At 43.7% G+C, this 15,205-nt stretch overlaps 1 protein-coding gene across 1 annotated transcript in view; it reads right to left on the bottom strand.

The window, feature by feature from the left end:
* Positions 1 to 435: 435 nt before the first annotated feature.
* LOC120831963 (leucine-rich repeat transmembrane neuronal protein 4) overlaps positions 436 to 15,205 on the bottom strand; it is a 96,305-nt gene continuing 81,535 nt past the window's right edge. Inside the window, exon 3 of the mRNA XM_040197933.2 lies at positions 436 to 889. Coding sequence (XP_040053867.1) covers positions 572 to 889 — 318 coding nt within the window. The 3' untranslated portion in view covers positions 436 to 571. The remainder of the gene's footprint in view (positions 890 to 15,205) is intronic.

The following is a 15,205-nucleotide window of genomic DNA, read 5'->3' as shown; positions in this document are numbered from 1 at the left end:
AACAAAAGTAAGACGATGGATCAATCCATCCTTTGACATGTTTCGAGAGAACAACTTGTCTTTATGAAATACTGACTCGATATTTTAATATTAATCACAGTAAGAAGCCCCTTGAAATGTCCTACTCCATCTCTTTATGTTTAACTTCTCTAGTGCCCTCTCATGATTGAAATCCAGTGTTTATTGCACTTCCCCATAACTACTGACTCGTGCATGTGAACTGCTGTCAACTGGTTCCTCAAGACCGGATGTGGAAACAAGGTAATGCTTTTTTTCTGTCCTAATGCCATATGACCTCCCATGATACAGTATTTTATATAGGGAGTTTTGAAAAAAGAAATCAAAATCATGTGGAAAGATGTCTCACCCTCGACTGTATGTGATTGAGACTGCGTGTTTCAGATGCAGACTCCCTCCAGGCAGAATTAGAAAAATGTCTTGTCCTCCAGTTCAAATACTCATGTTCTGAAAACAAGGGCCCACTGAATAACCAGCTCGCCGGCCTCTTCCTAACAAAGTCACATCAAATCAAAAGGCCCTTGGCCCACTTCCAGCAACTGGACCAATCCTGCTAGCGTCCGAATTTCAGCGTCCCCGTGCGTTCGGCGGGGGGGAAAGGCCCGCTGCTGGGACCGTCAGTCGGCGGTCTGAGGGTGGGCGGCGGAGGAGAGCGAGGCCCTGGCATGGGGGCACCCATGCTGGCAGCGGAGGGCACGGCCGGCAGCGCCACTGTCTGTATGGTGCCCCTATCACATGGCCCCAGGTCCTCCAGGCCCTGTGGGGGTCCCTCATAGCCCATGTTGAGCCGCAGGGGTTGATGGGCCTGGCAGTAGTCCACGATGGGCTGCTCGTAGCGGTAGAAGGTCAGCGCACCTAGCTGGTGGGGAACCTGTTTTAGACGGACAGAGACCAGAGGGGGAAGAGACAGAGGTAGGATGCGATGGACAGGAGAACGTTGGTAGAGGGTACATGAGTAGGATCGTACAAGAGTGAGGGAGTGAGGAGACAAAGAAGGACAGGGAGAGAAAGAAATACGTCAGCTAAATAAAAAAAGTTCTTCGTAAAACCAAATAATAATAATATGATCAGCATAGTTTTTAACATAATATTCATTTTTTTTTTGCATACAGATTCTTTTAGGGCCATTTTATTGTGATCATGTTGAAACAACCATTCAAAAACTGCTAGCTCTGGTTGTACTGATGCTACAACAGCCACAGCTGTTTTACTTTTCGAATAGATATTAAACACTTTAAAATTGTTTTTTTCATTTCATTTAATTTCAACATTTCATTGTGCCTGTGTGACTCTAAGCCTACAACACAGTTAGTTTGGCAGTTAACTGTTTACAGATTACAGAGGGCCCTCTGTAATCATCCTCGCATGGTGACCACCTGAGCCCGCAGCTTCCCGCAAACCCATTTGCTGCAAAGTCCCTCCAAAAACGTGGGCTGCGAAGCATCTGCTACAACTGCTTTTGTTTGTTTAAAAAATATGAGAAGCGTTACACTCCTACACAGAAAGACAATTTGCATTTGCATGTCAAGATGTATATATGAATGACACACAGGCCGCGCTATATTACGACCTCTACGACCTCTTATGAGTTGAACCGTTTTATAAAAGAGCTGGAGCGAATAAGCCTGCAGCTCTCTCTCCGGTGCCATGTCACTTGTGTCTCTGCCAGGAGCACTCGTCACATCTGGCTGTGTGTCTGGTCGTGTGTTCCCTCCCCAAAACCGTAATACCGTGCCAAACAAAACAGATGAGAGCCTCGTGACACCCTGTCTACCCGACTAAATCGCAAACTTATTCGCGTAAAAAAAAGGAGGCCAATTAAGGGATTTCTAACAGGCTGTGTTAACAGCAGGGTAAGATGGCAGCTGACCTAGATTAAACGCCGCAACCTGGCAGAGTGACAGATCATCACGGCTGTACACGCAGGCGACAACAAACACACGACTACAGTTGGAGCTGCAGATATGACACCAAAAAGGAAAACATGAATAACGCCTGACACTGGAGGAGTTGTTGCAGTCAATCATAACTGCACCGTCTACCCTGCACCTCTTTGAGGTTCCCATTGATGGTAACTAGATTTTGAGAGAGAAAAAAATAATGTGTGTCCAAACTTTTGACTGTTACTGTATGTATGCTACTTATAGATACATTCACAAGAATGATTTGCTTCAAATTACCCAATTTACAAAAGTTACATTTTTCCACTCATCCCTGTTGGTATCTAGACATGTAGTTTGTTTCGAAGCACCAAGATTATTGGTTTTGAAAGGTGAAGTCAATGCAGAGGTTCCTTTACTGCATTTTTTCTACTTTTCCACTCTTCCGGTTGCATGAATAATTCTGATAGCAAACATTGTAAACATGAGTTAAACTCTCTCCTCACATTTCTGGCTCGCAGTAGCCAAAAAACAAGATGGCCATTGAACTCATGATGTGACGGTGACCACGTCTTCCCCTCATATACAGTGTAGGGCTGTCACTCAATTAGTACTTTTCCAAAGCATTCCAAACAACATTCGATAACCTGAAAGGAACATATTCTAAAAATCATCATGGATGATGCCTATCTACCAACCAAAGGTAAGAAAATGTCATTTGAAATTTGTTGAACTTAATAGTAATGCCAAGGAAACTACAAATTAGGTCTCAGAGGATCAAAGCAAAGTCAACTGAGAAAAAAAGAGAATCACTGCTACTTGACCCAGAAGTTATTAATATGCTTTTACAATGTATAGACTTATCACATTGGGAGTAAACATTTATGAAACTTAGAATAATTCATGGCAAGACTGTACATATGCTGGTCTGGAAGGGGGAATAGTGTGTGTTTGTGTGTGTCTGAGCAGGCTCAGAATTCAAAGTCAAATGGAAACAGTCCAGGCTAACGCTGCTCGGTGGTTCAGGAATTACCCTGGACTGCGTACAAAGTGGCTTTATCTCAGCCCCACGGGGCTGAAATAAAGCCACTTTGTACGCATTAAGACCACTACTGTTTTAGATTAAACAAACCAAAAGTATTTGTTGCCTCAAGCTTTTACTGCAACGTGCTTCAATGATTCAGTGCATTATAATTCAGCACAGTTGCAGTGGTGTATTCTACATTCATGCTCAGAGCATTCTTGTCTGGAGATAATATTCACGTAAAATGTTCTGCTCTCAGTCCTCTATCCCAGCCTCTTTTTTTCAGCTCCATCTACACACCTTCACAGCCACGGCTTTCCTTCTTTTCATCTCTTGATCCCCCCTCAAATGGACACGTTAAACGTGGCTGACTCATTACATTTCAGGCACTCAGTGGATTAATCCCCTCATTCACCTTTTAGTTTATACCCTTCGTCACCACCTCCACCACCACAACCACAGCTCTGCTCAGAGGTCCAACTGACTTGGACTGGCCATTTCTGGCCACATTGTTGTGGCAGAAATCTGGCCCATGGTGGAGAGCGTGATTGAGTTTGTGTTGTGTTTGTGAAAAGTGCAAGAGTTCTTATTTTTCTGAACCCCTGTGACCTTTCGGCAGAACCTGCTGGCAGTCACAACGTCAAACTCATCCTGCAGGCCGCACTGGACCCCCCATTAGTGTCCTTACTTTGCAATATCCAACTTTACTTAATGGCTGAGTTGGTCAGGGTGAAAAGCTGTGCAAGGTGGGGCACATAGTGTAGTGGAAATAGGAAGCATTCCGAGATGTCAGTATGCAGCAGTTAATAGGAAAGTACAAGCACATTTTTCAATCATGCATTTGTGTCTAAAGTGTGACCAGTGTGGAGGCAGATCTATCACTTACGCCAAGTATGCAACGGAACTACGATGGACAGAATTCCCTTTGAAACTCCAGTGTTCCCATCTACAGCCAGTGTGCGTTAGATAAGCAGCTCATTCCAAGGTAACAAAAAAACAATCTTTATTTTAGATAATTTAACACTAATATTTAATATTTTATTTTAAATTTTATTTCTGCCCAAATATTATCCTGAATGCTACACACTGACAATTTAGTACAGAGGAACCCCGAAGAAGTTATATTCCCTTTGAGAAGAAGATATGTGAGCATTATATTGTAATGGGAAAATGATATGTGACCCTTTTAAATGCTTCATTTGTATAACCAGTTTATTAGTTGCAAGTGGTTAGATCACAAAGGCCCTGACATAAGAACTGATGTCTCCCACTTGGATTAGATGTTTCCAGCGTCATAGCTGTAGAGATTGAACAAAGTGTTTGTTATGTCTATGACCACCTTTGTTTTAGCATGTTGGGAGAGCAAGGATACGGTCAAAGAGCTGACGTGTCTTACATGGATAAGATGTTCCCAGTACCCTGGCTGTAGATACTCAACAAGATGGTCAAAGGTTTCTGTTGACGCCACCGATATCTAAACTTAGGTATAAGAACTGCCTCGATGTGTTGGGAAGAAAAGGACATATATATGATATATACATATATATCATATATATATATATCATATATATATATATATATATATATATATATATATATATATATATAATATAAAGGTTGGGCACTTTTAAGGTATTCTATGTGCAGTGCAGTTGTCATTGTGTGTATGCATTGAAAGGTCACCAACAATAAAAGGTCAAAGTTAAGATGGATTGACCTTTGGACCCAATCTGTGCGAGGGAGCAATGATGAATTTAACTCCACCTCAAGGTTTCTCATCTCCATGGGACAAAAATGGTTTACTCACAAAGCAATTCCGTTGCTGATCATGCGTATCATGTGTGTGGGCGCTTTAGTAGGTACAAGTGCATCATCCTATGTGCTGCATTGTTTACTACATCCTTTAAATATCAGAAAAACAGATAGGAACTCAACTTCAAATGCTGCACCACTTGAGGATTTATTTTTTTTGTGCTTCTTTGCCACATGTACCTGGTTGTGCTCTGGCTAACAATGACTGGCATCCTGCCTCTTTATCTCCAAACACACAAGAGTGACCTTAGAGCCATTTGGTCCCCCAAGCATTGAAGCAACCTGCCCAAGGGGATTAACGACCAAGATCAGTGTTTTAGGTTAAATCTTTCTTAAACTGGCTTTCATCTGAGATGCTTATGTTTCTTCTGATTATCGTTTCCTTAAATTTTTCTCGGTTTTGTGACACCTTTAAACCACTGTGCGCCACCATTTGCCTGATTAACCCAAGACTGTAAAAAACCTGATTAGAGAATTCCTCCATCCATGGTTATTTCCACGTTACTTTCTCACCACAGCTGTAGTTTGCAAGGGTAGTTTCTTAAAAAGACCCAAATCCCATAAATAATTTCCTTCACAGCCCTGCAGCGCCCCTCTGGAGTTGTGTGTCTTTCTTTCCTTCAAGCTTTTATGAGCAACGAAGAAGACTGTAACTGTGGCACGGGGAGACCACACCAACGTCTCCCTGGGCTTCAGGAGCATTACGGTTCAAAAGTCTGCCGCTCTCAAGTCACCGTATTGTGGCACGCAGCAGGATGATGCAGGGAAGAGGAGGTGCAACAGACTCCCAGTAAAATGCAAATTTCCTTTGATTATGATTCACAGAGTCTTCTTTGTTGGTACACTTGCGAATCAAGTTGAGAAATTCCTTATTATTGAAGCATCTTGAGTTATTTTTGTCTGCCTCAAAGGATGTCACACAGTATTCCCAAATATGTATTTTGTCACACATTGTTAAAAATAATGGTTTTACATGCAGCATGGTTTTCAGCATGTGTATATTTATCCATATTTCATTTTGAAATACAAACCGATTTTAATGCCAATCACCTTGTGGAATCATTGAAACAAACATCTAATTATTCTTTCCTTTGTCTAATTTTCATCCCTCTAGTTTACTTTGTAAAAGTAGAGCGATCTATTACGAATAACTTTTGCCCATCTATATTTAAAGTAGGCTGTGATGCATATTTGATGTGTCCAGCATCATGTTGTTCAAACTGTTTTTATTTCACCATGTCCCACAGTGGTGTGTTGTTGTAGTACTGCCACTGGGGAGCTCAGCTACCACTAAGCTCTGGGTTTAGTTTTTCACCAGGCTTTTTCCATGCAGAACACAATAATTTCCTCTCCCACCACTACTCTCGTCTTCGCCTTTAGTTGCATATTGCTTAATAAATAATAAATTGGTATTACATTACCTTGTAGTAAACAGTATCAATATGAGGAAGCAATGCTACATGTTTTAATACCATAGATATAATTGGTAGTAGCACTAGTAACAGCACAAAGTAAATAGATGGTGGGGGTGTTTGGTGGTAATACTGTAAAGGGTTGTAGAACTGCTAGGATTGGATGTGGTGGTAGTAATAGTGAGGTTGATATAGATGTTTTAGCAGTAGTGGTGAGTGTATTGGTGGCAATGATAACACTGTTAGTGATGGTCGTGGTAGTAGTGGTAGTAGTATAAGTAGTGGTGGTGGAAATGGATGTTGGAGCGGTGGAGGTAAAGGTACTGCTAGTGGTGGTAATAGTAAGAAAGTGGTAGAAATCAAAGTGGTGGATGAGGTGGAAGTAGTAAGAGCGGCATTAGGGGTGAAGCATAGGGGTAGTGCTGGATGTGGTGGTGGTTCATTCCGGCTTGTTCAGTAGCTGTGTCAGCAGACTAAAGATCAGTGAAACAGGTGACAGAGTGATCCTGAACAGCTGCAGCTTGCAATGTGCCATGTGTGTGTAAATATGTATATACCGATGTCTCTTCCACACCAAATGGTTAATTATGCTCCGTGAAATCATAAATCCACTCTCATAATTGAAGCAACTTCATCACACGTCCTCTGCAAACTGCTGTGCTGCTTGTGTGCGTCCATGAGACTTCCAAAGGTAAGTTGCAAGGTTGTCGGCACGGATGTTGCCAGGCGTGCATCAGTGACCACCAGTTGCCTGGACGTGTCTGAGGGGGTGTGAAGCTAAACACCATCGGTTTGTTTTTAGATAGGACATCCCGAGAGGAAGACTTCCCAGCTGCGTGTGCGAGTGAGCACGTCGCATTTCTAAAAAAGTGCTGCCGTCACGGACAGAGTGGCTGCTTTTGATTCACTCTTCCTCCTCCCCGAACGTCCTGATACGACAAAGGCAAACTAAGGAGTCACTGCGGGTTCTTACAGAGACTCTGGGATCATTAATTAACGCCCACTTTTCAATCATCGAATCAAGCGCCCCCAAGTGATCCCATCTAATCTGTCCTAAAATCATACTGTGCCCACGTACTCCAATTCACCCAGAAATTGATCACATGGCGGAGGCTAAAGACGCTCTAACTACTGCTCTATTGTGTCTCAAGACAAGCTTCCGCTGGATTCAAGAGGCCTCGCAGGACATCGCCAGCCACAAAGCCATAAAGGGTCAGTTAACTTGATAGCCAGAATATACAACCTTGACATTTCCGTCGTAGAGCTGTGTGAAAATGAGCCCACATGCCCACATTTTAAACTAATTGATTCTCTAAACAAGCCGTTAGCCTCCTGCTAATTCCTTAATGACTGGAGGTCCCTTTATGTGCCGTGACTCTTAACTACAGGTCCCTTTACCACACACACACACACACACACACACACACACACAGATAGAAGGAAACACTAGTAAACTACTAAAACATGCAGAATTCACTTAGGTAGTGGGGTTAAAGGGGGAAAGAGGATAACTGGGAGAAGACATAAAAGTAGAGCACAGGAATGGATGGAACCCTCCCCCTTCACGCACTGATGGGTACCCAGCTTCGGCTCATCACAGCCTCCTCCCACAGTGCGGTTCATACAGTAGAGGAGCTTCCGCCAACCTCAGCAAATGGGCCGTGAAATGTTAGTCAATGCTTGACACTTTCCTGAGCCCGGCTTGCATTCTCACCCCCCCCTCCACACACACACACACACACACACACACACTGTGTTACACAAGCATGCATGAAGCACAACACACATTACCTCACTTAATCAACGTGGGGACGGAAAATGTGTGAAACAATGGGAGAGCCTGAAGTGTACAGTATATGCTTACTCTTGTACGCTTAATTATTTTCAAACAGTTTCATGTTAGCTCACTTTTGTCAGAGCAAACTAAGGCTGCAACTGATGATTTTTAACTGATGATTATACTTTTCCCCCCCTGATTTTACCATATGAAAATGTCAGGAAAAAAATTATTAAAACCAACTTGTTTTGTCCGGCCACAAGTTAAAAAACACTATTTGTTCATTTAAACTGATAGAAAACAACTGGAAATGATCACATTTCTAAGCTGGAACCAGTAAATATTTTTCACTTTTCATCAGGTGGTGATGAATTGATTATCATAATTGAGTATTTTCTCTGCAATCTCGGTTCAACCAGCTGAAGCGCGTGATTTCCTGTCTTATGTTGCCCTGGGTCTACCTCTCAGGCTACATACAAGCTGCCTTGTGTGTTAGTACCTTTAGGCGCTACTTAGCGAAAAACAAAAGTAATTCACCTTCTCTGCATGCAGAATGAAATATACTCACTTTTTAGAATAGCACATGATATCAGAAGAGATACAAAATTTTAAGTAACTAAATAATTATTGTATGTTTTGTTTATTAGTTACCAGCACCTCAATTAAATCTGGGTGGCATAGAGTAAATTGCAAATACCTTGTTCAGCTAAAACCAACCGTCCTTTTATTTATGTGTTCCATATCTATGCAAATGATCGAAGTAAACTACAATGGGTCTGCACAGAGAATATTTACTTCCCTACAGTCTGGACTTGTAGGAAACGGGCAGGCAAGATCACTGCAGAACTTTCACACCGTGGACACAACCTTTTCTAACTCCTCCCCTCTGGTAGGCGCTACAGAGCACTGTACGGCAAAAACACCAGACACAGGAACTGCTCCTTCCCTCAGGCCATCTCTTAGATAAACTGTTGTTGTTGTATATATATAAATTATGTTCTTACATGTATGAATATATTCATATCAACATTTTATAATTGTTAAATGTTTATACCCTCACTGCCTATCCTTTTATTCATATTAAGAAACTTTATGTATAGTATGTAAAGCAAGATGAAAAAAGAGACAAATTCCATGTATGGTAAGCATACTTGGCCAATGCAGTTCATTCTGATTCTGAATTGCCTACAGCTCCACGCAGATTATGAAGGTGGAATGACAGTTGTGTCAAAGGAGAACAATTTGTAGTTACAGTTCTGCTCCCCCCGCAATGAATTAAAAGTCCCAAATGTCTTTGCTGGTCAGTGTCTCGCCTTATACGCTGCTTCCAGTCGCAGCGGCCCTGGTAGTGTGCTCTGAGTAATGAGCATGACCCAACACAAACGCTGTAGAGCCAACTTGGCTCAATAGCGGGAGCGTCAGTCTCACTTTAATCAGGGATATTGGGCAGGAGTGTGCCTGGGAAGGCTTTTAAAGACCTGACTAATAAGACAAGTCACAGTGAGTTGGGCAGGAGCCAGAGCCGACACACAGACCTTCTCCCTATCTGCTTACCATCCTGACTCATCGCGGACTGTCTCAACATTCGGACACAGATGGCCTTTTTTTCTTTTTTGGAACGAAGCTGGATATTTAACAATTCAAACAAACAACAGAAAAAACATGGCAACGCAGCACATGCCCTTCACATGCTTGATGATTTTGGTCGCGGTGGCTCTTTGCGGATTTGGATCCCTTGCGGCACCGCATTCAAAGTTGAGGCGAGGATCAGGAGCGGTCGTGGTTCAAAGAAGATTTGGCTCCTCGAAACAACGCGTGTCCGATTCGGAATTACATGTGTGAAATGTCTGTTTGTTTTTATCATGGCTTGGCGAGGCGCTCTTCCTCATCCGTCGGCCTCTGGCACACAGCAGTGAGGCAGTGATTGAGCAGTTTGAAGCTCATTTGATTGGGGAGGAAGATAGAATAAAAGCTGGGGAGATACAGATAGGGAGGTACAGGGAGATGCATTGCACGGACGCCTCTTACTGTTCTGTTGCGTAACGCATATAATACTCCTCAATTAAAGGGAAACACAGGTTTCAAGCACTTAATTGAACAAATGATTGCAGATGTTACATGGTGGTATAAGATACGCCTAAAGAATTATTAGGAACACCTGTTCAATTTCTGCAATTATCTTATCAACCAATCACATGGCGGTTGCTTCACTGCATTTAGGGGTGTGTGTCAAGGATGCGTGGAGGAGGCAGGACTCAAACGCAGACTTCTTGGAAAGCAAAAGACTTTAATTGTCAAAAAGGCAAAAGCAAAAGGCCAAGGGGCAAAAACACACAGGAACCAGGGGAAAAACGGCAGACAGGAACTACAAACATCCACGACGAAAGACAATGACGCGACAAGTGACACAAGAGACACACAGCTTAAATATACAAGGGAGGTGCAGGTGATTGGACACAGGTGGAAACTATTAGACGATCACAGGGGATGACAGGACGAGGCAGGAAGTGAAGTTACCCGGGGACACGAGTGGCAGAAAACTACAAAATACGACAGGAAGTGAACCACACCGTGACAGTACCCCCCCCCCCCCCCCCCCTCAAGGGCCGAATTCCAGACAGCTCACACTAGAGAGCGGACAAGGGGTGGGAGGGAGGGAAACTCGTTGGTCGGACCACCCGGGAGCCTCTGGGGGTCGGCCTGGTGGACAGGCACATGGCCGGGGAGCCTCCGGTGGTCGGCCCGACGGACGGTCATTTGGCCGGCTCCGGAGCGGCGACTGCAGGGCACCGAACATCTCTGGAATGGCAGGCTCTGAGACACGGGAAACCTCCGGGGTCGTCAGTGGCAGCTCGGGGACACGGGAAACCTCCGGGGTAGTCGGCGGCAGCTCAGGGACACGGGAAACCTCCGGGGGAGTCGGCGGCGGCTCGGGGACACGGAACACGTCCGTGGGAGTCGGCGGCGGCTCGGGGACACGGAACACGTCCGTAGTAGTCGGCGGCGGCTCCAGCTCGGGGACACAGAACAGGTCCGCAGTAGTCGGCGGCGGCTCCAGCTCGGGGACACGGAACACGTCCGCAGTAGTCGGCGGCGGCTCCAGCCCGGGGACACGGAACACGTCCGCAGTAGTAGGCGGCGGCTCCAGCTCGAGGACACGGAACACCTCAGCAGTCGGCGGCTCAGCCCCTCCCATAACCCCCCCTCAACGGCCGGATCCCAGACGGCCCTCAAATCACCAATGGGAGGGTGGGAGAGGACCATGGGATGGGAGGGACGGAGCCTGAGTCTCGGAGCGGGGACTTGGGGCATCGGGGTAATGAGTCTCGGAGCGGGGACTGGCCGAGTCGGGGTCGGGGCTGAGAGTCTCGGGGTCGGAGGACCGAGTCGGGGAAAGGGAGATTGCAGCGGCGGCCCAGCGGGAACGGGAGATTGCACACCGTGACAGTGTGGTCCTGGTCAAGACAATCTCCTGAACTCTAAACTGAATGTCAGAATGGGAAAGAAAGGTGATTTAAGCAATTTTGAGCGTGGCATGGTTGTTGGTGCCAGAAGGGCCGGTCTGAGTATTTCACAATCCTCTCAGTTACTGGGATTTTCACGCACAACCATTTCTAGGGTTTACAAAGAATGGTGTGAAAAGGGAAAAACATCTAGTATGCGGCAGCCCTGCTGGGGGAAATTCCTTGTTGATGCTAGAGGTCAGAGGGGAATGGGCCGACTGATTTAAGCTGATAGAAGAGCAACTTTGACTGAAATAACCACTCGTTACAACCGAGGTATGCAGCAAAGCATTTGTGAAGCCACAACACGCATAACCTTGAGGCGGATGGGCTACAACAGCAGAAGACCCCACCGGGTACCACTCATCTCCACTACAAATAGGAAAAAGAGGCTACAATTTGCAAGAGCTCACCAAAATTAGACAGTTGAAGACTGGAAAAATGTTGCCTGGTCTGATGAGTCTCGATTTCTGTTGAGACATTTAGATGGCAAAGTCAGAGTTTGGCGTAAACAGAATGAGAACATGGATCCATCATGCCTTGTTACCACTGTGCAGGCTGGTGATGGTGGTGTAATGGTGTGGGGGATGTTTTCTTGGCACACTTTAGGCCCCTTAGTGCCAATTGGGCATTGTTTAAATGCCACTGCCTACCTGAGCATTGTTTCTGACCATGTCCATCCCTTTATGGCCACCATGTACCCATCCTCTGATGGCTGCTTCCAGCAGGATAATGCACCATGTCACAAAGCTCGAATCATTTCAAATTGGTTTCTTGAACATGACAATGAGTTCACTGTACTAAAATGGCCCCCACAGTCACCAGATCTCAACCCAATAGAGCATCTTTGGGATGTGGTGGAACAGGAGCGTATTATCCTTTGAAAGATTATTAACAAGCTTAACAAGTATTAGAATGTCCGATAAAGAAGATCCTGTAAACTATTTAGTCAAGGGCTAGAATTTAATGATAATTTATATTTGTCTGTTTTTTAGATTTGAATAGAGGTTATTTCTATCAGTAAAAAAAGAAACTAGTATTTTTACTGGTGATGTGATCTCATCCCTACTCATCACAGCTTGCCGTGTGGGCAGAATCAAGCATCAAGTTTGCTTTAACTTACTGCCACTACCAGAGCTGTATACTCCATCCCTACATTACTCCGACATCTGGTAAGCTCACTTCAGTTTATCAGCTGGAAAAAGCCACCATGGCCATGGCCATGATCCAACATGGCGATGGTCAAATAGCCGAACTCAAGCTTTCGAAAACAGCAGTCCGCATACCAATGGGTACCAACATATCCACTTGTTACTGACTCTATGGGCAAAAAACCCTCAGAGCATTCTACACCTGGGACTGCTTCTGGGTTGTATCCTGGCTGGTACGGTAAAAGGCTTTTGTCAGTGACCTTTTATAAATCCAATCCCATAACACACTAAAAGAAAAAGGATCGCCCTGCTTTAAAAAAGCTCATACCTTGAACCAGTAAAAGGTTACAGTTGGTGTGGTTTCTTTTACTTTACTACGCACATACATATGCATGGAGCAGCCACTAATTTAAATTAAAGCGATAACAACAGCTTATTTGACGGTAATTATGATAGATTGCGGAGTGTTGAATTAATGAGGAGGCGTATGTTTTCATCTGGAAAAAGTAATTAGCCATTGGGCTGAAGTAATCGAGGGAAAATCCAGGTCGCTACAGGCAGTCCCTGAGGGGACAGTTTTGCATACGCGCAAGGCGTAGCAAATCCCCCCGAGACAGCACCTGGTCACTGAGGAACCTTGACCAGAACGTTCCTAAGGGGGGCAGAACATCCCTAGTCTGAATTTCAATTAGAAGTTGAGCAAGTGGAACTAAACCCGACAGCGGCTAAGCAATGCAGTTGCTGTGGGAAAAATCTCCTATGATCATCTCTCTATTCGTTTGAAAGAAGTGCAGTCCGGTGCTCGTTTCCCCTCTCTCAATTTAGTTTGATACAAGAGATTTAATTTCCAAGTTAAGACCATAGAATCTGTATTCATTGGTTTAAAGTGAACTGCATAACACTACCAGCTAAGTAAGTTAAATATAATTGAATTTCATGCTTTTCACTTCATATCTTTTCCAATCCCCATCAATCTCCAGCTTAACCCAAAGTTGTCTACGGATAGTATAGCTCCATGTTGAGAGCTTTGTGGAGGCAATAATTCTGCTATAAATTCTATTTTTAGCACCGTTGAAAGTCAAAAATGTTTGCATGCAGATAAAAGACTAAACAGATGAATTTAGATGTCTATCTTATGTTTTGCTGCCATAAACTTTACGTATGTGTCTTGTACTGTGCTATAAACTACTGTAAGCTAAGTAAAATCAAAGGTTTGGCTATAAGAGTAGACTGATGAGAACAAAACAACTTTACCATGTTGTTCATCTTGTAACACACACAGAGCAAAACATGTTGCTGCGAGCAGCAGAGATGAGCAAACAATGAGTGACAGGGCCGATGGCGCCGCGGTAAACCTTATGAGATGCCTGTTTAGCAAATGGTAATTAAAACCGCCTGAATCCTCAAATCCCTGATAAATATTTCATCAGGTGGCTCCTAGTGATTGCTGTTGTAATTGAGCAACAGTATTCAAATTGCCTTCAGTAATATTACAGCCACACCTCCTCAAAATCTCCCCACTCACTCTTTGTCTCACAGATGGCACCGGGAACACAAAGTGTGTATAGAAGTACTGTACACATACTTGCATACAAATACACACACTGACACTGAGCAATGGCAGGTCACATCAGTCTTGTACACAATCTTATCTTATTTTTAACAAAATAACTGTATTCTTCACACTGCCAAATAATAAAAAATTACTTTCCCAGTTCAAACTCATATATTGTAAAAACATGATAATTTATTCCATGCCTTTCACCCATGCCTGCATGCTGTGATAATTCCATGAGTAGATAATAGATATATGGATGTCAAACCAATGTACAATAGGAATATGGGAATAGAAATACTGCTCCTCCTGTTGTCAACGAGATTTATAAGAATGCGTTTTGAGGGATGAGCCGCTTGGACCTGCATACATACACATTTTTAATATTGGGTTGGGGCACTGCAGGATTTCAAAGCACTCCTGTAGACACACAAGGTCACAAAACTAGAATTGGCTGTAGTTTGAACAGCAGTAGGTCCGGGCCCACTCGGTGTTTCCATGCATTGCCAGGCTCCTTGTCACTATTTCTGTTTCCCTCATCTTTACATCTTTTTCTTTTTCTTTTTGTTGCTTCGCTTAAGTTGCAAAAATGATTCAGAGACATGGTAAAATATATCAACATGTGCTCATCAAGTCAACCATGTCTGTTTAAAATCAATCCAAATAAGTATTGTTTCAATGATTCTGCATGTGTTAACTTTATGCTTGTTGAGTTTTAAAAAAACTTTTTTTCACAAAAATCATTTTGTGATACTGAAAGCAAATTAATTACGATTTAGCCCACAACAGCGAGTATGAAACAACCAGCGAGTTGCCACTTTTCAGCTTTTTCATATTGAAATATTGAGTCTTGGAGCAGCTGGGGTTTGATCCGCCAACCCTGTGGTTCCTGGGGCACCGACTCTTCTCCATGCGCCACGGTCGCCCCTATAAATGGATATATTGTACAAATGGAGATTTTAAACAGTTTGAGCATTTTGTTAGAACAAATATTGGTAGGATACATTTTGTACAATAAGTAATTTGGAGTACAACTAAAAGGGAAAGACGAGGCACTGTGTATGAATCTTTTT

Source organism: Gasterosteus aculeatus, chromosome 14 (genome assembly GCF_964276395.1).
Source record: "Gasterosteus aculeatus chromosome 14, fGasAcu3.hap1.1, whole genome shotgun sequence".
Classification (NCBI taxonomy): Eukaryota; Metazoa; Chordata; class Actinopteri; order Perciformes; family Gasterosteidae; genus Gasterosteus; species Gasterosteus aculeatus.
The sequence above is the reverse complement of the archived record's forward strand: the minus strand, read 5'-3'. Positions and strand labels throughout refer to the sequence as shown.